General features: G+C 42.7%; 1 protein-coding gene across 2 annotated transcripts; it reads left to right on the forward strand.

Annotated features, from left to right (window-relative positions):
• The first annotated feature begins 9,926 nt into the window (after positions 1-9,926).
• On the forward strand, positions 9,927-19,952 carry marchf7 (membrane-associated ring finger (C3HC4) 7). 2 transcript variants are annotated; one of them, XM_085347798.1, is made up of 11 exons: positions 9,927-10,131; positions 11,844-12,058; positions 14,108-14,251; positions 14,400-14,571; positions 14,792-14,983; positions 15,096-16,227; positions 16,422-16,591; positions 17,758-17,861; positions 18,265-18,369; positions 19,082-19,130; positions 19,267-19,952. In XM_085347798.1, the coding sequence occupies exons 2-11, from the start codon at positions 11,867-11,869 to the stop codon at positions 19,356-19,358; spliced, it is 2,352 nt and encodes a 783-aa protein (XP_085203924.1). In that variant the 5' UTR covers positions 9,927-10,131; positions 11,844-11,866; the 3' UTR covers positions 19,359-19,952. The 2 variants fall into 2 exon arrangements, with proteins under 2 accessions (XP_085203924.1, XP_085203993.1); XM_085347867.1 differs by lacking the exon at positions 9,927-10,131 and having other exon boundaries at positions 11,411-12,058.
• Positions 19,953-20,559: the final 607 nt, after the last annotated feature.

A 20,559-nucleotide genomic window follows, 5' to 3' on the forward strand; every position in this document is an offset into this window, starting at 1 on the left:
AATCCGGTGTGCTAAAATGCTACCTTCAGGTTATTTTAAGACCCTAACATCTAATTTAAATACAGCAATAACGTCAACGCATATCACATGAGCTATTTTCAGGTGGTATGTGTCAAGGTCTTCAGAAATCCTGACACCGAATGAGCTTTCATTTTCATTCCAGGGGTGTGTTTGAACTACATAAACCCTTAAGAGCTGTTATAAAATGTGTGAGAAAAAAAGAAAAAGATAGATCCCCTTCCAGGCATAATGTCCACATAACCATGGCTGGCCGGCAACAGTGCTCTTTTTAATCAGCAAATGGATAAACAAAGACAAAATGTTTTGGAGAGCGGGCTGTGGTTTTAGTGTTTGGAGGAGTTCCTGTTGCTTGTGATGTCACACGTTTGCTGTTGTTTGTCTTAAACATCAGAGAAATGTGTGGCTTTACAATTTTGATGTCGCAACATGCGACACGTGAGAGTTGCTAATTGAGCCATTTTTCCCATAACAACATCCATTAAACTTATTGAAGAAATTTCCTACTTTAGGACTTTATTTTCACATTATTTCAAAGAAAATCAACAATAAACCATGCAAAAGACAAAACAAGTTAACAGCCATCACTTGAGTGATAGATATAGTGATAGATAACGCACAGACATACATAGAGAGAAGAGCTTTTTGAATTGGTCACATACTTCGAGCACATTTTACACTGCGGTTGATATATTTTTGGCGATTTCTCCGTAAGAACATCTTTAATGCCTCAGAGAAACAAAATCTTGGTTTGTGTGCGTCATGCACCGATATCTGCCTTTGAGCCTGATTGCTCAGTGTTTTAGAGGACTTCATCCAAAACACTGAGACACTGGGTGTAAAAATACACCTCTAATTGTGCCCAACAGCTTACTCCAATTCCCAACTTTTCCTCAGCTCACAGAGCCTTTATTATTGTTTATTTTTTAAATTGAAAATCTAAATAGAAAGCTTCAAGACTACATCTGTAGTTCAAGAATTTCTGCGTGCTAATAATTAGTGAGCAAATGAAATGACCTTTAGGAGGGGGAAAAAAATCCCCAATTTTCTTTATAAAAAGCCAGATGCTAGAAAAGAACTTCAACAATCAAGTGTAAGTTATGAAGTGTAAGTCAGTTATAAAATGCAAGTAAGATGTGGAATGCTAAAGTCAAAAGGTGATAACATCTGTCGGTTCATCACACCTGCATGTTTGAAAGTTTTGCTATGAGCACAAAAGGTCAGTGAACCCTTAAAGCATGGTGGCGTCACTATGATGTAAAAATAAAACCTGCATTTTGACTCCGCATTGATCTGCTTTACTATACCGATACAAATACGCATCAAATACCTTCCAGGATCACAGTTAGTTTAGCTTTAACACTGAACACACACTCAGACTACTATTCTGTTAATCCTACCTTGCATGTTTGTATTATTTTATCAGAGTCTCGCTTACGTTCCTCAACAGGCTAAATGAATTATGCAGCTCACGTGTTTATACTTAGGTGGAGTCTACCACAGATGGGCAGGAGTAGTCATTAGTTACTCAATAGCCATAAATGCCGAATTCAAGCTTGACGTTATTGAAAGCAAACAGGCAGGAAGCACATGCACAAGTAGTGAGGATATGTCCACAGAAGAGTAGGCTGAATAAATAATTCACTTGCAAGGCCCAGACAAGGAAAGGAAGCCAAACGGTGCCCAAAACAAAGGACCGCGAGGTAAAAAAACACATGCGCAAACCTTCGTTGGCGAGCTCAAATTATGCATGTGTTGATGAGCATGTGCACTTAGACTTAGGTGGGCCTGTGGGGGTGGTCTTAAGACGGATGCAAACAGGCCCTGTGTTAATTAACACTGGCAGGCCGCTGTTCCTCCTGGCAGTGTGCAGGCAGACATTCTGGCCTGCCCTCAGTGACGCCTGGTCAAAAATAGGGCACCACACAGCACAGTAATGATCACAATGGTGACATCATCGTTGCCTTCAATGTGCTCTCCCCTCAGTGCTCTTTTGAACAAAGAGCAGCAGGCATGCAGAGAGCGAGGCAGATGTCACTTTGTGTCTGGGGAACATTAAGAACAACAAATGTTCTTGGAGTTCTCGGTGAAACCTCTGCGTGTTTTTTGTGTTCGTGTGGGGTTAAATTTGTATTGTTGTTATTTGTCTGGTTTTTTTGTTGTTGTTTTTTTAAAGATTTTGGTAAAAGTCCCAAACTAAATCAATGACGTGTAAGGTTTTTTTTTGTTGTTGTTTTGTTTGGCATTGGCGTTTTTTAGCATATGATGTTGTGAATGCGTGCGAATTAAAATAAAAGGCCTGTTCTCGCTAATTGGTGAAGAGCATGCTGAGAAGAGTGTCCACAAATAGCATACAAGTATTTTTGATGGTGCCCCCACAAAACATGTGACCTAAAGTGCTAACACATGTGGCCTTGCTTCCCCCCCCTATTGTTACTGATCTGTTCAGACGTCTGGCAGTGTGTGTGTGTGTGTGTGTGTGTGTGTGTGTGTGTGTGTGTGTGAACTAGGCTTTTAAAGCACCTTAAATGCAGCCTACCATCACCTAAAACCAGGCAAACTCTGATGAACTAAATGCAGTTTGGCTGTTTTCCAAATTGTCATTAAATTTGTCACAATTCTTTATGTGGTTTTTGTGTGTGGGAGGGGGGGGGGCATTCTAAATAATTTCCCAGTTTTAGAAAATAACTTCTTAAAAACTTTCTGATTCCCCCTCTAGACAGCAAGATAAGGGTGTGTGCTTATCAGTTTGTTTGTGTCTGTGAATCCAGCTTTTCATTCAGGCTACAGGGGAAAAAAATAAAATAAACAACAACAACTCAGAAACCTTGGCCTGCATGTTTCCTCCAAGAGGTTTCTCAGAAGGCAAGGACTCTTGCTCTTTGTGCTCTTGACGACACTGGGCTTGCATTGTGCAGTCCTCCTATAAACCAGCCTTTGTGGTGTCCACAAACAGAGGCACAGAACAAGAGAGAGGGAGGAAGGGAGAGAGCACGAGGGAGAGAGAGCGAGAGAGAGACAGGAAACGGATTCTCAAGACCTGGACGAGCCGTGGGAAAAGAGGGGTCTTGTAGAGGAAAAGCAGAAATGTCTCAGGACATTCCTTTGTGATTACACAGTGCTGGACAAATCCAGACATTCTTGCAGTTATTCTGTGCCTTACTTCTCCAGTTAAAGTCAGTCTCATGAGGGGAGTGTAAACATCTGCATCTCCATATTCCAGCAGATGTTGTTAGACACTGTTAATGTCTTTGAGCACTCTGAATTCGACAAACACAGTCCGGAAGAAACCTGAGGCGGAGACCCACCGTCAATTTGTAATAATAATTTGCATTTCCTTTCTACACCATGAAACTTTGATGTTGCACCAGCCTGTAGCGCTGGGTAAAGAACGAAGAAAAAGAGCAGCTCACAGAGACAGGTAAGTATCCATCTCATATCCACTGCACACACATAAGAGGATTCAAGAAAGAGGAGGGCAAATCTCAGGTTACATGCATGGGATCTGAAAGAGTTAGCTGCCCCCAGTGGATAGAAAGCATGTTCCTCCCTTGTCACAGCCACCATGAATGAGAAACAGCTCCAAGGAATGCTCCATTATCATCCTATCAGCAGCACTGGGGGGGATGAAGAGCTTCAAGTCTCCCTTCACTTAGCAGTGTGCAGAATCACGTGTGCGAAGGAGCAAAGTGGGGAGAAGGTAGGGGGGACACTGGCCTACAGACCTTCGACTGGGATTGCGAGGCCTCCTCCCCAACTCACCAGACCTTGCACTTTCTCATTTGTCTAGGTCAGGCATCCTTTTTGTCAGCAATTAATCTGCAGCTCCACCCTCCTATATTTATCCCTTTCCCTATATTTATCACTGGTTCTCCTTCACCTCTTGTTCAGTTGGCCTTGGGCAGATTTACACTTGGTTTGATCACTGTTCACCGTTGTACACATGCAAGCAATAATGGATTGCTGGGCCCTTTAAGCGCTACATTTTACCGGGCACGACGAGCATCTTGTTGACCTTCACATTATTATGCATCTGCTGTGCAACAATGCTCCCACTCTGCTCCACGCTGACCTTCCTGGACCCCCCACACACTTAACACGAGTCCTGCGCTCGTGATTTTAAATGAATCTTACGCAAATGCAAATGCAAAAAAAAAAAAAGCAAAAGAAATAAATACAATTACCTCATGGTACAAAACAAAACGAATAAAAAAGGTTTGTGTTAAGGCTTATCTCTCATCAGTGCTTCCTGAGGTCTACTAAATTAGACGTGAGTTAAAAGTATGTAAATCATTTGAATGCTCCTAATCCTGGATTTACTGTGATGGTGGGATCCACAATGCCTTTCAAAGCAATTATTCAAATCAATCTAATTAAACCGGTTGAAATTGGCTTTAATTGCCTCCCTGACTAAACAAACACCAAGTTATGGCATACAAACAACAGCGCAGTTCAAAGAGGCCATGGAAGAAAGTGTGAGCTACAGCGCCCCTTAGTGGTTATTAGCTGCCTGTGTGGCTTTCATAATGACGTCAGCCCCCTCTCTCGCTCTCTGTCCGTGCATCATGCGTGTGTATCTCCAAGAAATGATCAACTCTGAAGTGATGGAAACACGACTGTAACTGTATATTTGGGTGTTTATATAAATGTGTGTGTGTGTGTGTGTGTGTGTGTGTGTGTGTGTGTGTGTGTGTGTGTGTGTGTGTGTGTGTGTGTGTGTGTGTGTGTTACCTCAGCTGTAAAGTAAAGCTTTCAGGCATTGACACTTTTAGTTGAGCTCTGGCTCCCATCCGTCTGTGATCCTTGAGCTTCCTCCAACACTGATTTGAAGCCCACTGATGGAAGGAATGACTCTGAAATTTTGGGAGTAAGTGATGTTTAAAATAACAATTTGTCCAGTACCTTATTAAAATGTACTGTTCTTTATAATTACCCACTTCCTTCTGTGCTCCAGGTAAACAAGAAAATCAAGCTCAAATTCCATCATACAAATGCATGTAAGTGGATCTCAAAGATAAGGAACCCAAACATACATGTAAAAAGAAAGTTTTCATTTGGTCGTATGCAGTCCTCTGAAAAAAAGTCCACCTTTACTGCTTACATATGAATTAAGAGGGTAAGTAGTAGCCATGTGCTGATAATAAAATGCACTTGATCACAGCGGGGAAGCTTATAAGGACATTTGCAAACAATATGAAGTCTGTCATTCCACAGTGCAAAAGATTATTCACCAGTGAAAAATATTCAGGACAGCTGCCAATCTTCCAAATTCACTTCAAGGTCAGATCGTGCAATGCTGAGAGAAACTGAAAAGAAAAACAACAGCTACATCTCAGACTCTACAGGCCTCTGCGGGCATATTAAATGCCCAGAAAAATTAGAAAAAGACTGAACATGTATGGCTTGTTTGGAAGAGTCGCCAGGAGAAAGCCGCTTTCCCTAGAAGCATGGCTGCACAGCTTAGGTTTACAAAGTTGCATCTGAACAAACCGCAAGCCTTCTGGAACAATGTCCTTTGATCAGATGAGACCAAAGTGCGGATGTCTTTTCTTAGTGCACATAATGCATGTTTGGATAAAATCAACCACAGCACATCAGCACAAACACCTCACAGCAACTGTGGTGAAGGAGTAATGCAAGGACCTGGGCACCTTCCAGTCACTGAATCGACCACAAACTCCTCTGCATTCCAAAGTATCCTAGTCAAATTCGAGGCTATCTGTCCAACAGCTAAAGCTTGGCTTAAACTGGGTCACGCAAAAGGACAATGATTTCTACAACAAAACTACAACAGAATGGCTGAAAAAGAAAAGAATCGAGGGGTTGAAATTGCCTAGTCAAAGCCCAGACCTCAACTCATCTGAAATGCTCAAGAGAGCTGTGTATAAACAAATGCCCACAATCTCAATGAACTGCAGCAATGCTGTAAAGAAAAGTGGGCCAATTTCCTCTGCATTGCTGTGAGAGACTAATTAAGTCATACAGAAAATGACTGCACACAGTTATGTGAAAATGTTGTTATTCACAACAGATTAACATTAGTCAGCAGTCAATAAGCTTTATAACAGCTAATACTAACATTTGGGTGTCAAACCATCAATTTAAAAAGATCTCAAGAGACATATTCCTATATAAATATAACTACCCAGTCAAAAGGAATAATCAGAAAGAGCCTTGGCCATAAAAGCCAATCTAGAACTCTGTAGAATCAGGTCCAGATTTCCTTTTGTGGAGGTGGAAGAACATTACAGAAGGACAACTGTTTGTGCATCACTCATTCCAGTCCTTAGTTAAAACCACGTGTCAGCACACTGGGTATTTGACAGAAAGTAATTAAATGACTCTCAGATCACGAAAAGCAAAATTCCCAGGTCTGGAGACACAAAAAACTGACCTATTTGACCCTTATTCCCATCATTATGTGTCAAGGACACTAGGCAATGAGTATCAGCTCATCAATACCTTGCCAGAAGCCAAACACAGTGGTAGGGGTATCAGACTGTGAGGTTACTCTTCTGTGACATGGACTGGGAGACTGGTGAGGATAAAATGTGCATGCAGTAAAATATATGTCAATCTTAAGTGAATACCTGTTTCACAGTACTCGGGATTTAAGAATTCAAAAAAGGTTATACTTCATCAACACAACCTGAAAAATACTGCTGTGGAAACACAGGAGAGGATTTCAGCAAACTCCTGAATGCTAACACAACTCAACACTACAGTGTCAGAGTACCTGAACCAAAACAGAGCATCTCTGAAGAGACCTGCTTATCCCTGTACACTGACACGCTCCATCCAAACTGGTTGTGTCACGTGCACTTCTGAAAATCCCTTTTCCTCCATCTGCCCTGCGATTCTGCCCGCTTCATCTCCAACCCCTGCTCTCCACTTCTTGTCTGCGCCAAAGCTCCTCTGTCACTGGAACAAACACAGCACACCAACACTCAGCTCTGCTTCCCCCAGATAGACTTAACTTTCTGTACTCTCTTTACTCTGCTGTGCCTAGCTCCCCCCTACCCCCACCCCCCTTTCCCTGCTCCATCTGCCCCAGACTTATGCCCAGTCTAAATATTTCTCCAGCAACCTTGCCACCCTCACTTAAAAATAAGCCAAAGTTTTCTTGCAACCATGCCTCCCATTGTCTGTCTGCTTCGTGGCTTATTAGTTTAGGAGAATGGGCTCGAACAATAGTGTTGTGCAATACTCCAAATTTTGGTATCAGTCCGATATTGGCTGGATCTGGAAATTACGCCCCTGGATGAAACAAAGCATCGATCCTATCACGCCAGTATGGTCCAATACAAATACCAGCGTTGGTATTGATACCATCCATATTTGCATATTAATCAAACAATTCAACAAGCTGGAACTAGGATTGCTCCTTAGAACTTTCCCCAGTGAAAGCACTTTGTTTTTGCTTTGTCACTGTGGACCACTCTGTGTGGACCAAGAAACATACATTTCCGTCATTTCTGAGATGAATCTGAAAGGATATTAAAAACTTGTATGATATGGAGATCTGAAATATTGTTCATTTTTTCTTGACCCTGCCTTGTCTCAGACGTGAAATGGAGATGGAAACATAATTGATGCAAAAACAGGAAAGCAGCAGGACCAGACGGCATCCCAGGTCGTATCCTAAGAGACTGCGCATACCAGCTAGCTCCTGTGTTCACTGAGATATTCAACATCTCTTTATCTCAGTCGGTGATCCCCACATGCTTCAAAGAGTCCATCATTGTTCCTGTCCCGAAGAAACCCCACCCTGCTTCTCTCAATGACTATCGCCCTGTAGCCCTCACCTCAGTAGTGATGAAGTGCTTTGAACGCCTGGTCAGAGACTTCATCATTTCTTCACTACCAGACACACTGGACCCACTACAGTTCGCTTACCGTCCAAATCGTTCCACAGACGATGCCATCTCTCATCTCCTCCACACATCACTCACTCACTTGGACACTAGAAGGGGGAATTATGTTAAAATGCTCTTCATAGACTACAGCTCTGCATTTAACACCATAATTCCCTCCACACTCACCACCAAGCTGGAGCATCTGGGACTCAGCTCATCTATGTGTCAGTGGATCTCCAACTTCCTAACTGGCAGACCACAGGCAGTAAGGATGGGCGGACATGTCTCAGCCTCCACCACTCTCAGCACTGGAGCCCCCCAGGGGTGTGTTCTGAGCCCCCTGCTGTACTCTTTGTACACATATGACTGTGTGGCCACTACCAGCTCCACCACCATCATCAAGTTTGCTGACGACACCGTCGTGGTGGGCCTGATCTCTGATAACAACGAGACGGCCTACCTGAAGGAGATTAGGAATCTGGAGAACTGGTGCCAGAGGAACAACCTCCTTCTAAACGTCAGTAAGACAAAGGAGCTGATAGTGGACTTCAGCACTAAGCAGGAGAGGAACTACCAGACCCCCGTCATCAACGAGTGCCCAGTGGAGAGAGTGGACAGCTTCAAATACCTCGGAGTTCACATCACGCAGGACCTGTCATGGTCCTGTCACATCAACACCGTGGTGAAAAAGGCCCGACAGCGTCTCTACCACCTCAGACGCTTGAGAGACTTCCAACTGCCCTCCAAGGTGCTCAGGAACTTTTACTCGTGCACCATAGAGAGCATCCTGGCGGGAAACATCTTAACCTGGTTCGGGAACAGCACCATGCAGGACAGACGAGCTCTACAGAGGGTTGTGCGGTCAGCTGAGCGCACCATCCGCTCCGAGCTCCCTGACCTGCACTCAATCTACAGCAGGCGGTGCTGGACCAAGGCCAGGAAGATCGTGAAGGACCTCAGCCATCCCAACAACAGACTGTTCTCTCTGTTGAGGTCAGGAAAGCGATTCCGCTCCCTGAAGACCAACACAGAGAGACTGAGGAGGAGCTTCTTCCCGCAGGCGATACGGTCTCTCAATCACACCACCACACAGTACTGACCCACACATATGGTTCTTACACACACACTGGACTTTCTGGACATTGTTTTTGCACAACACTGGTCACTATATTCTTCATTTCCAGTTAATACTTGTACAGCTGCTGTTATTGTGTATATATTTATTTATATTTAGATTTCTTCATACATTCTTATATAGTTCTATATTGTGTATTGTGTATTTTGTTGTACAGTTATTTTATTTTCAACTTTAATTTATATATTTTATCTTATTCTTCCCAGTTAAATTTACCCTTCATTCTAATTTGTGTTGTACAATTATTTCATTTTTAACCTTAATTTATATTTTATTCCTTCCTAGTTAAATTTACCCTTTTTAATTTTTCATATTTATTTCCTATCTTATTCATAGCCTTTCCTTTTTTGTTTTCTTTAGGTCACGAGCAGTTGTCCAAGCATTTCACTACATATCGTACTGTGTATGACTGTGTACGTGACAAATAAAATTTGAATTTGAATTTGAATTTGAAACACTTAATTACAAGCAGAAGAAATCATGAGTTAAGTCAGCAGCATTAAATATTAAAGGCTAAAGTGCTCATCAGTCATAACTGCTGAATGATCCCTAGTTGAAACTTTTTTTTACAGCGGTATTAGTGCTTTAACAGCATTTTAACATTACTGATTGATTTGTATGGATGTCATAAACAATGGTGTACTGTCTTTAATCATTTATTTATTAATTCATTTCTATTTTTTTCTATGTGCGTCTTAATTTGTAAAGTAACTGTAAACAGATTTTAAGCAGTCTGCTTTAGTGAAGTAAATCTCATTATAAGTAGAGAGAAGTCGTTACATCAGTCTGAGCACTAAAACATTAAAAACAGGACTGAATTGTCGGCCACACGGGGGTGTTGTTCGGCTCTGCCTGGATACTTTTGACGTTACAAAGTCGCACCAGGTTTGATTTAATTAGTGCCATAAATACTCTTGTGTTCTTCTCAGGCCGCACAATTGTAGCTGGCTCAGAGGTGGCAGAAAAAAAGGGGGTGGATGCAGGTGGATGCTCCAACAACCACCTAAAAACAACCTTTCAGTCAGACCACTCCCTCCGGGTCACGGTAAAGTCACTTAACAGTCTGCGTCGACAGCAGACGCCATCGCTCCTGTTGTGCGAAAAGCAAGCTTGAAACTAAAGGTGAGGTGGGAATGTTTTGGGAATTTAGCTGACGCAACCTGGCGTTTAAAACGTAAAAAGAGGGAAGAAGAAGAAGAAGAAGAAGCAGAAAAGAAGAAGCGAGTGACTGTCGTGAAGTGGGGTTTATGGGGGAGCTAAGCAGCTAGCTTCGAAGCTAACAGGGCTGTCTGCTGAGTCGTCGGAAAACAGCAGCTGAACTGCTCGGTAACCGAGTCTGAACGACTGCTAGCGAGATAAACAAGATTTGTAAATAGCCAGCGACGGCTAACCTGCTAATGTAAACACGGAAAGTGACATCCCTTTTAACCCGGGTGTTGGTTAAACTGCTAACGTCGTTTGTCGTGCAAGTGCAGCGGAATGTAATAAGTTGGTGAAGACAATTAGCGACGCGGAGTTCCGAGCATCCAGCGTAAATGGAAATACGCGGCAAGCGCAGGTTAACGGAAATTCATGAAAGTTTGAACGCTACCTATCGCACAGCTAAAGCTAAACGGCTGTCAGACGGCTAACTATTAGATGGATTAAGGGTTTTGGTGGCGAGGAGGGCGTTCCTTGATAAATTCAACAAAGCAAGACGTCAAGCAGTCGGGGTTAGTCATGGCTCATCTCGAAAACACAGGCCGCTGCCGAGTCTGTGCAGCCACACGATTGTTTAAATTCTTTGGTAGGGTTGTGGTGACTAATGAGGTTTTGTCGACGGGTGTTGGGGTTTCAGGTCCTCATTATGCTAGTTCCCCATTTGTCCAAAAACGTAACCTGCAGATAAGTTAGCCATAAATAAAGCGAGGGCCTTGCTTATGCAAACGTATTAAAGACAGATTGGGGGGAAATCCAGCTAAACTGCATTGCCTTTTAATAGGATGCACCTTCACGCTTTTTTTTTTGTCGTTGTTGTGCAAAATTTGCAGAAAGTTCCAATGTTTCTGCTTTTAGGCTTCATATTTATTTTGGACTGTTTTGGGGATTTCAGTGGGAGTTTTACTAATTAATCTGTTTAACAGGTTTCAGTGCTGTGTTTTGGTTTCAATGTTTTTGTCTTCTGGCCTGATTTACTGCCCTTCATTTCGGACCTGACAGGCTGCTGGCTGGCTGTACTATCTGTGACCACAGGTGCTGTAGCTAATCTCAGTGTCAATACCAGGAAGTAACTCATACTGTACAAGTTTATGCCATGAAGGCTCGACTCTGTTTTTAGGTCGGCTGGTACATCTAGAGTTCAGCTGGTGCTGAAAGTTAAAATACAGTTTATTTGGCTGTGCTCACTGTGCTGCTGTTGTAATGGTGTTTAATAATAAATGAGTGTCTTATAAGTGTTGCAGAGCATCTTGTTTGCTTAGAGGCTCAGCTCACAGTGCTGAATTGGCTCCTTGGTAGTATCATGTTCCTGTAACAGAGTTCACAGTCCTTAAGATAGGCACTGTGTCTTTGATACCAAGACCAGGAAGTGGCTGGGTGGTAAGTTTTTAGTGTTTACAGACACACTGTCACATGTGCTCCATCAACAAATCAGAGGTCTTGCAACACCACCCGACACAGCATGGTTGCTTAACAGATTGAAGTTGCAGGCCCTTTAAAAGTTTGTGCTGAGAGGTGTGGACTTCATGTCCTGTCTTGTGTTTAGGTGGAATAATAGGCACTTGTGAAAGGAAGTTAACATTGAAAAGACATCTGTGGTATTACAGCAACAATATCTCTCTCTTCCCCCCCGTCAGCTTTATTTTCAAGGCAATCCACAATGGACTCGAGGTCTCGCAGGCTTCCGTTTTGTCTGTCCAGCTCAAGGTCGTCCTACATATCCAGTCCTGCGCATTCAACAGTCCCATCCTCATCGCTGGGCTCCAGTAGACTATACAGCAGGGAAACGGTGCTGAATAATGACCGCTTCCCAAGGGCGTCATCGTCTTACAAGGCAGATGTTGACAAACAGGTAGGTAGGCTGATGGCACAGCAAAAAATGGCTAATGCAGGGAATCGTACACTTCATTTTACGCCATGCACACCCCCTTCCAGACCTTTTGCTTACAATATGTACAGCCAAGTGCTAAGTTAAAGAAAGAACCTGAATTCTTGATTGCTAAGTGAGGGGTGATTACGTTATCGGTTGTATTTTGCTCTCATGGTTTGGTGCACTTAGGGAGTCAGCAGCTTTTACCCTATGAAGTACTTCTCTCTCTGTGTGTGTGTGTGTGTGTGTGTGTGTGTGTGTGTGTGTGTGTGTGTGTGTGTGTTATTATTTTATTTCTTTGAATACAGCAGTTAAATGTCACCATTTTATCCCAATTGGGTGAAATTTCAGCGGGAAAGCTGCTGGTTTAAAATTGGATACAACGATCGGTTACAACAGCAGCTGCTCCTAAAATCTGCCTCCCTACTCTCTCCTCTACTACCTGGGGCTCTAGTGAGCTGCCTTTCTAGCGTATTCCATGGCATTCAAGTCAGCTCTTTTTCTCACAGTTTCCTTTAGTGCATGATCCAAACTACGTTTAACAGTAGTGCAACAGGAGACACTCTGGAGGTCTTTTTATAGGGTAGCCTAGATTCCTTGACACATGATGTGCGTATTTCAGTCCCAATGCTCGTCAAAGACCATCTCAAAAGAGTGTTACTATTGGCTCTGGCTGTGTCTAGCTTTTGTTGTTGTTTTTTTTCTTTTTTCAAGGGACTCTTGGTGCTTTCACCCTACAAACTACCTTGTGTATGTTAATGTTATTGCTCATGAAGCGAGATAAGCAATCATTTCAGTTAACATTCACTTAAATCTGCACAAGTTCTTCTTCCAACCTAAGACACATGAACATGTTTTGTTAGCCTAAAGAAAGATTGTTAAATTTTTTTTAAAAAGGGTGTTAAAGCGGACATGAATACATTCTCATTTTCTTTTTTTGGCCTGTCACTTCAAACTACTTGAGTCATTGTCCTTCCTGTATGAGATATCTAAAGGCAGGCTGTTGACATGTAGGTCTGCTCACGTTTGTCTTCCTTCTCAGTTTAGCACTAAGTTTCTTATGTCTGATTTAGACTTCTACAGGAAATTGCATCATAACTTGCGATGTAACCAGAAACCTCTTTTAACCTTATGCCACAACCTTCCACATAGGGCTGTTCGATATAATGATATGTATCGGATGACAATATAAAAACATCTATCGTTTCATTTCACGCTATCGTTTGTTTTGTGGTGTCACAAAATAAACTGTTTACGGCAATATTTTTTCACAGTTTTGATGGTCACTGTAGTGGCTATAATTTCTTAAAGATCTCTCTTTCTCTTATATTTAATATGACCACACTACAGATGGACAAGCGCCTGTTTTTAGCAACAACGACGGTAAAACCATTGCGTGTCCGCTTGTTTATTTTCCACATAAACCTTATGTGGAAAATTACATCTGGACGTCCAGATGAACAGAATCAACTTTTGGAGATTTACTTACCTGGATGATTGAGCATGCATCAAGACTCCCTTTCACAATAAAGCTCAAGATCCTGTTGAGACTCTTCAAAATAAACGGAATCACGTGAAAGAGTATGCAGAGTATTTACGGATGAGAAGCAAAAAAGAGCCGTCAGGTGCTAAAAAATAAACCTTAGACAAAAACGGTAGAACAGGCTTTTCCCCGCAGCACGCCGTGTAATAAATACTCACAAAGAAAACGGCGGCCGTTACAACTTAAGTCTAAAAATTTATAGTATCATGTATCGGTTAAAACATTCGACTAAACGTAGGGTCAACACTGCCAACACAGCTAAATGGGATGGAAGGTTGCGGTGTAGAGTTAGAAGGGGTTTATGGTTTTGACATAGATTTCCCACCAATATCTAAATCAGGGATTAACCTTTAGATAAAACACATATGTATACACATGTGTATATATGTTTGTGCTGCTAGAGCACAAGTTGCGAACCACTCATCAAAACAATGCGCAGACAATGGTCTAACTAATGCTAAAGTTATTTACCTTGTCTCCTTTCAAAGAGTTCTCGTCTCCTGAGCTCGACAAGAGACTACAGTAACTCTGACAGTCGCTCCAGTAGCTGGAAGTTGCCCTCTCTGACATCGTCCAGCAGATCGCATGATTGCCAGTGGGCCGATTCCTCTCTCAGCAGCAGGAGCAAACTGGTACTGATGATGTTCTGTGCCATTTTCTAACAGCAGGCACAAAAAAGCAGCCTGGTTAAATGTATTTTCTGAAAGACTGCAAGGTAGAGGACTGGTGAATGCTATTGGAAGTATTTTATTCTCTGATGTTTGCCTTCATTATTTCCAGACTGACTCTGAGGCGAGGTTTGGGATGCGCTCGGGTATGTTGAATGCCGTTGACGATGGTGACTCTAAAAGGGCCAAACTGTCAAGCACCAACAGAGGAATTTACTCAAGAATGGCCAGCAGTTCAGTTACAGGATCCACCTACTCCAGTAATGGGCTTAGCAGTGGCAGAGGTACGTTATAGCAGTTCACGGTGCTGTTTCCTCATTACCAGCTGAAAGTAATACAAAGGCTATGAAGTAAAAAAAGAACCTAGCATCATGATGGCGAATAGGAAAAACAAATGTGAAATGAAAGAAACGTTGCATTCAGGGAGAATTGATTAAATTCTACTTCCCATCAGCATTAATTTGATTTGGAACATTTGTATACCCTCTTTCTTAAAATGTATAGGAGAAAAACCAAATGACTCTCTTGATTCTTCGTGGAGCTCATGCCGATTACTCTCACGGTCATCATCGTCATCATCCTCTTCATCTTCCAATCCTTTATTGTCCAGAAGAGACCAAGAGACAAAGAATGAGCCCAGTCTCTCAGGTTTGGGAGAAAGAAGAGTTAGGACGCCTGGATTAGTTTCCTCATTATGTAGGCTTCGTTTTTCTTTCTTTTCTTTTTTTTGGATAATTTGAACACATAATACCCTGTCGACTTGGCGCCAGTCTTACACACACTACTCTTTTCTTTACCCTTGTTTCAGATCACACAGACCGGGTGACCTCCACATATGCACAGGGAGCTCGTCCTAAAGAAACTTCCTACTCTCCCTCATCGTCTTCTTCTACTCGAGAAAGCTCCCACTTGAATCACCACTTCTCCTCTTCTCACGGGACTTCTCCTCAGGTGCATAACTTCAGGAACAGAAGCGCAACCCGTTTTTCGAATGGCTCATCAACCCTCAACTCATCTCAGGAACAAACGGAAAGGCCCGAATCCTCCTCTCATACCACCACCTCTTATTCCTCCAACGCCCCCTGGTATGCCACTCCCGTGCCCAGACCAGAGCCTACGCTGCCGAGGCCGATCCCTGAAGGCGCTGAACCGGAGAGCCGTCGCTCTACACGCCGCCTTTTGTCCCGTCTCTTTTCACGACGCTCCAGCCAGGACTCTTCAAGCGGATCTTCCAGTGTTCGTTCAGTTGATGACGACAGCCCGTCAACTGGTGGGGAGTCCGTGGACAGCGATGAAGGAACCAGGATGTCTAGTGTGGACCCTGATACTGGAAGGTCAATCATGGGTAGCCTCAGGAAAAACAGAGCAGATCTCAGCTCTATCCAGGAAAGCAATTGCAGTGACTATCACAGTGGCCTGCCTCGACCACGAATGGCGTCGTGGAGAGAGCCTGGTGTCAGCAATGGAGGCGGCAGCGGCTCCTCCTGGCTTTCTTCCTCCTTCCGAGGCCGCTGTCCTCCTCTCCTCTCTCGCCTCAGAAGGCATGCCAGGGATGAAAGCACGCAGTCGACCGTGGCCTCAGAAGAAGGTTACAGACGGCCTCAGCGTTTACTGAGAAGGTGGGATGATCTTGAGCTTAAAACCTCACAGGATGATGGAGACGATGATAATGAAGAGGATGAAGAAGAGAATGAAGAAGAGGAAGGAGCAGTTGGTTTAGAGGCCTTTGGTGCTGGGCGTACTTATACAATCGAGAATGAAACATTACCTGAACTCGAAGATGCCTCAGTTGAAATTTCACCACGCCGTAGAGTCAGGGTGTATGAAAACATTTCAGTTTCTGTCGGTCCTCTGGGTGGGGCTGAGAGCCAGTCTGACGACCAGAAAGAGAAGAACATTTCCAGTAGGGATCAAGAGAAGCTGCGCAAGATCAAAGAAAGGTAATGGCTTTTGATCTGTCTGCGCATGACTGATCTCACTTATTTTGTAGTGATCAGTGTCAGATCTTTAACACAGCTCTATTTTCTCAAGGTGTTTATCAGCAGCTCTGTGCTAATTAATTCACTATGTAAAACAGAAAAAATTAAGTTATACATTGTATCGAGTAGATCTGAACGCCCTGTTTCCTGTTTAGACTGTTGCTGGAGGATTCTGACGAGGAAGAAGGTGATCTGTGCCGAATCTGCCAGATGGGGGAGGAATCTTCATCAAACCCTCTGATTCAGCCGTGCCGCTGTACGGGCAGTCTGCAATATGTCCACCAGGAATGCATCAAGAGGTGGCTTCTCTCCAAAATTGGCTCAGGTAATCACAGGCTTCTCATATGGGTGCAGCTTTTATGAATAAATCTGTGAAGGTTCTCAGTCATCCAGGTCATCGTAGTCAAAGGAGCTTGCAAAGAAAAGCGTCTGGACTTCTTTAAGTTGCTTGAAGACGTTTCACCTCTCATCCGAGAAGCTTCTTCAGTTCTAAGGTCAAATGGTGGAGAGTCCCAGATATAAACCTAGTGGGAGTATCCCCCCACAGAGGGACAAAGGACCCCCTGATGATCCTCTAATCGCCTGAGCCAAGGTGTGAAACTGGGTGTGGGTCCCAATCAGCCAGAGTTTCGGGTGTGTTCATTGTGAAACCTGGCCCCACCTTATCATGCGAATTCCTGAGGTCAGATGGCCCAGGATGTGAGTGGGCGTTAAGGCGTCTGGGAAGGGATCTCAAAACTGGATTATAGATGGCAGAGAGTTGGTGTCGTAAACCCCCGCCTCTGTTCAAAGATGGTCACTCACAGTGGACATAGATGGCTTCTTTCACTCCTCTTTCAAACCATCTGTCCTCTCTGTCCAAAATGTGAACATTGGCATCCTCGAAAGAGTGTCCTTTATCCTTAAGATGCAGATGGACTGCTGAGTCTTGTCCTGTGGAGGTGGCTCTTCTGTGTTGTGCCATGCGCCTGTGAAGTGGCTGTTTGGTCTCTCCAATGTAGAGGTCTGAGCATTCCTCGCTGCACTGTACAGCATACACCACATTGTTAAGTTTGTGTTTTGGCGTTTTGTCTTTCGGGTGAACCAGTTTCTGTCTGAGCGTGTTGCTGGGTCTGAAATGCACCGGGATGTCATGCTTGGAGAAAACTCTCCTGAGTTTCTCTGATACACCGGCTATCATCCCTATGTAGCCGAAACTCTGGCTGATTGGGACCCACACCCAGTTTCACACCTTGGCTCAGGCGATTAGAGGATCATCAGGGGGTCCTTTTATCCCTCTGTGGGGGGGTTTCTCTCACTAGGTTTATATCTGGGACTCTCCACCATTTGACCTTAGAACTGAAGAAGCTTCTCGGATGAGAGGTGAAACGTCTTCAAGCAACTTAAAGAAGTCCAGACGCTTTTCTTTGCAAGCTCCTTTGACTTTTATGAATAAAGTGTCTCATAATTACTACTTTCTGTCTTTTCTTTTGTTTTTTCCTTCCTGCTCAGGTGCAAACCTCGAAGGCATCACAACGTGTGAACTCTGTAAGGAGAAGCTGCGTTTGAACATCGATAACTTTGACATTCAGGAGCTGTACAGGACGCATGTGCAAGTGAGTTATTTCACCTCACTTGGAGGAAAAAAATCAGAATTTCCAAACCCAAAAGCTCTAATTAAAATGAATAAAGAAGCAGTTTTCATTTACTGTGACTGTTTTAATTAATTATGCAAATGTATTAATAACATAATCAAGGGGTTCTCTGCCCTTTTTAATTTGAGTGGATTTAAAACATGTCATTGTACCGAGTTTAAAAAAACAAACAAAAAACCCACAAAGCACAATGAGTGCTGGTGTAATTGAAGTGATTCCTCTGTTAAGTTTGCTGCAGTTGGATCTGAACAAAGTTGAACTATGTTGGATTAAACACAGACAAGCAGCATTGAAGCTGCTCTTGGGTTTACCTATTTCAGTATGCTGGGAAAACGCCCTTACAAGTGTTTTTCATGCTCTGCAGTCTGAATATGACGAGTTCATCAGTAGCGGTCTCTACCTAGTGGTCCTGCTACATTTCTGTGAGCAAAGGTTCTCAGATGTCCTCGGAGCGGTCGATACAGCTGGGGTGAGAAACCGAACAAATTCACCTGTGGTGTTTATTAGCTTGAACGCTGAAAGACTCATTTATTGTCCAATTATGTTAGAGCACAGCTATAAGAAAATGCTTATGAACCTGTGAGGATTTCTGCTGTGATTTTAATCAAAGAAAACATGCTGCTGTCATCTGAGTCAGTCACAGACAAACACAAATTCATCCAGACTAATCTCACACAATGATTTTTAAAGCATCTGGTCCCTGATTCACAGAAGCAGTCCCAAAACAAGACTCTGCCTTCACTGTGCTTCAGTTAGGATGAGCATTTATTGTGATGGGCCAAACATAGTGATGCCGAGTTTAACATTTATTCCATCTGTGCGTATAACGGCTTTGGCTAGACTATGGGAGAAGCTAATTAGATGTTACTATGAACTTTAAAAAAAAGAAGACACATAAATGTGTCTTAAGTCTTTTCCACATTTTGATAATGAATGTAATATTTGGTGTGATCTTTTACATGATACCCACTCCTCAGTTATCTTTTGATGGCCATCCAGATAACCAATGAAAGTTCACAGGGTTCACAAATGTTTTCTTGAATTTGAGCAGCACATTGAGTTTGCCCATTCGCTGTGCGCAGTTGAGCAAAAACACTTGCACAATTTCAAAAATGTTGAAGCGATGAATTGTGGCTGACTTGAAATCTTGAAAAGAGACGCATCTTCCCTTTCTCACCTAGTTATTCAACCTGGTGAGAATTCTTCATGAACACATGGACAATCTTGAAAGTATGTTGCTCTTCCCTTTTGTCGCAAACAAGCTTTTGTCTGATTGTTTTTGTCTAAAGCTACCAGCTTTGTGTTGACAAATGCATGAGGGATCTTTTGTGGCTACATAATTTGACTTGATGTCTGTGGATTGCAGTTCCCCATGGAGAAAGTGACGAGGAGGTGCGAGACAACAGACCGTCCATCGAGTTTTCGGACCTGGATGACGATCTCGAAGAGGAGTACTAAATATGTGGGAAAGAATAAAAGTAGGTCAGACGATCTGCAGTTACAGGGCTTCTCATTCCAGGGGGCTCACCAGGTTTCACACAGGCTTTGACATCTGAAATGCAACCGCGGCTACAGATACCAAGTGCACAGAACATGTCTCGACTTTTCTGCAGATATGCAAACTTGGAATGAATTAGTACAAAATATTTAGGTTAATACCACTATATTTGTTTCCCTGAGAGTGCACTTTAATTCAGTTATAATTCAATTAAAATGCAAGTTTTTTTCTTTTCTCTTTTTTCAAATTGTTATACCACAAGTGCTTTAATGTTGAGATGAAAAAGCAGAAATAGAATGGGACTGTGGTAACAAGTGATATGTACTTGGTGTGATGGCGAGTGCGAGCTTTTGGGGGAAAAAATAACAATAATAATAAAAAATATTCTTTTGTGTTTTTCTCTGATTATTTTTGTTTCCCAGTTAGGAATATGTTAAAAATAGAGAAGAGGGGGGCGTACAAAGCAAGGACAGTTTGTCAATGGTGTATCATAATTTCTTTGTGTATGTACACATCTCGTTTAATGCTTCTAATTTTGGGAATAAAGAATAATTGCACACTTCCTTACTTTCAGTCCTCTTTACTATCAAGCATGAGAAACTTTTTTTTTTTTTTTGGTAGCTGTGTTGCAGGTGAAGTGCAGGGACGTTGGATCCTGGCAGACTTCTAGATGAGGGTCACTTACAGCAAAGCTTCTCTGTTATCACAGCTAGTGGTAAATTGCAGCATACAACTGCACACACTGCTCGTATGGGATCACCCTTAAATGAGTGTTTTCATATCTGCCATGTTTGGGAATTTAGTGACAAATGGCAGCATGCTTTGACTTTCCAAGTGTTTTATTTTAAAAAGATCTTTTGGCCATAATTCATAACTACATGTTTAAAGCTCACTGTGACATGAGGTTCTGGCCCAACCGTTTACTTTTCTGCCTGTTTCTCATCACTATAAATTAAGAACAAAAGAGAAGACTGACCCTTAAAAAAAAAAAATCACATTTATTTATTGAATTGGATACTGAATTGGAGATATCAAAATCAGCCACACCTTGGCATTGTTGATTCTTTAGATCTTGAGGGGTGATTCAAGACTTTTCCACAGTGCTGTATTTGAAATTATTTAAATGATTTGTGGTGATGTAGGGATTTTTATCCCATACTG

The sequence above is a fragment of the Diplotaxodon limnothrissa genome, linkage group LG1, assembly GCF_057381915.1.
Source record: "Diplotaxodon limnothrissa isolate DT_005_m linkage group LG1, D_limnothrissa_male_GT1.1, whole genome shotgun sequence".
NCBI classification, from domain to species: domain Eukaryota; kingdom Metazoa; phylum Chordata; class Actinopteri; order Cichliformes; family Cichlidae; genus Diplotaxodon; species Diplotaxodon limnothrissa.

What these genes read in the sequence shown, in the direction of transcription:
- marchf7 (XM_085347798.1), top strand. Translation starts at nt 11,867, where the DNA reads ATGGACTCGAGGTCTCGCAGGCTTCCGTTTTGTCTGTCCAGCTCAAGG. An exon ending in TGGATTAGTTTCCTCATTAT is followed by an intron (nt 14,984 to 15,095) that starts GTAGGCTTCGTT and finishes CCCTTGTTTCAG; the next exon opens with ATCACACAGACCGGGTGACC. An exon ending in CTGCGCAAGATCAAAGAAAG is followed by an intron (nt 16,228 to 16,421) that starts GTAATGGCTTTT and finishes TTTCCTGTTTAG; the next exon opens with ACTGTTGCTGGAGGATTCTG.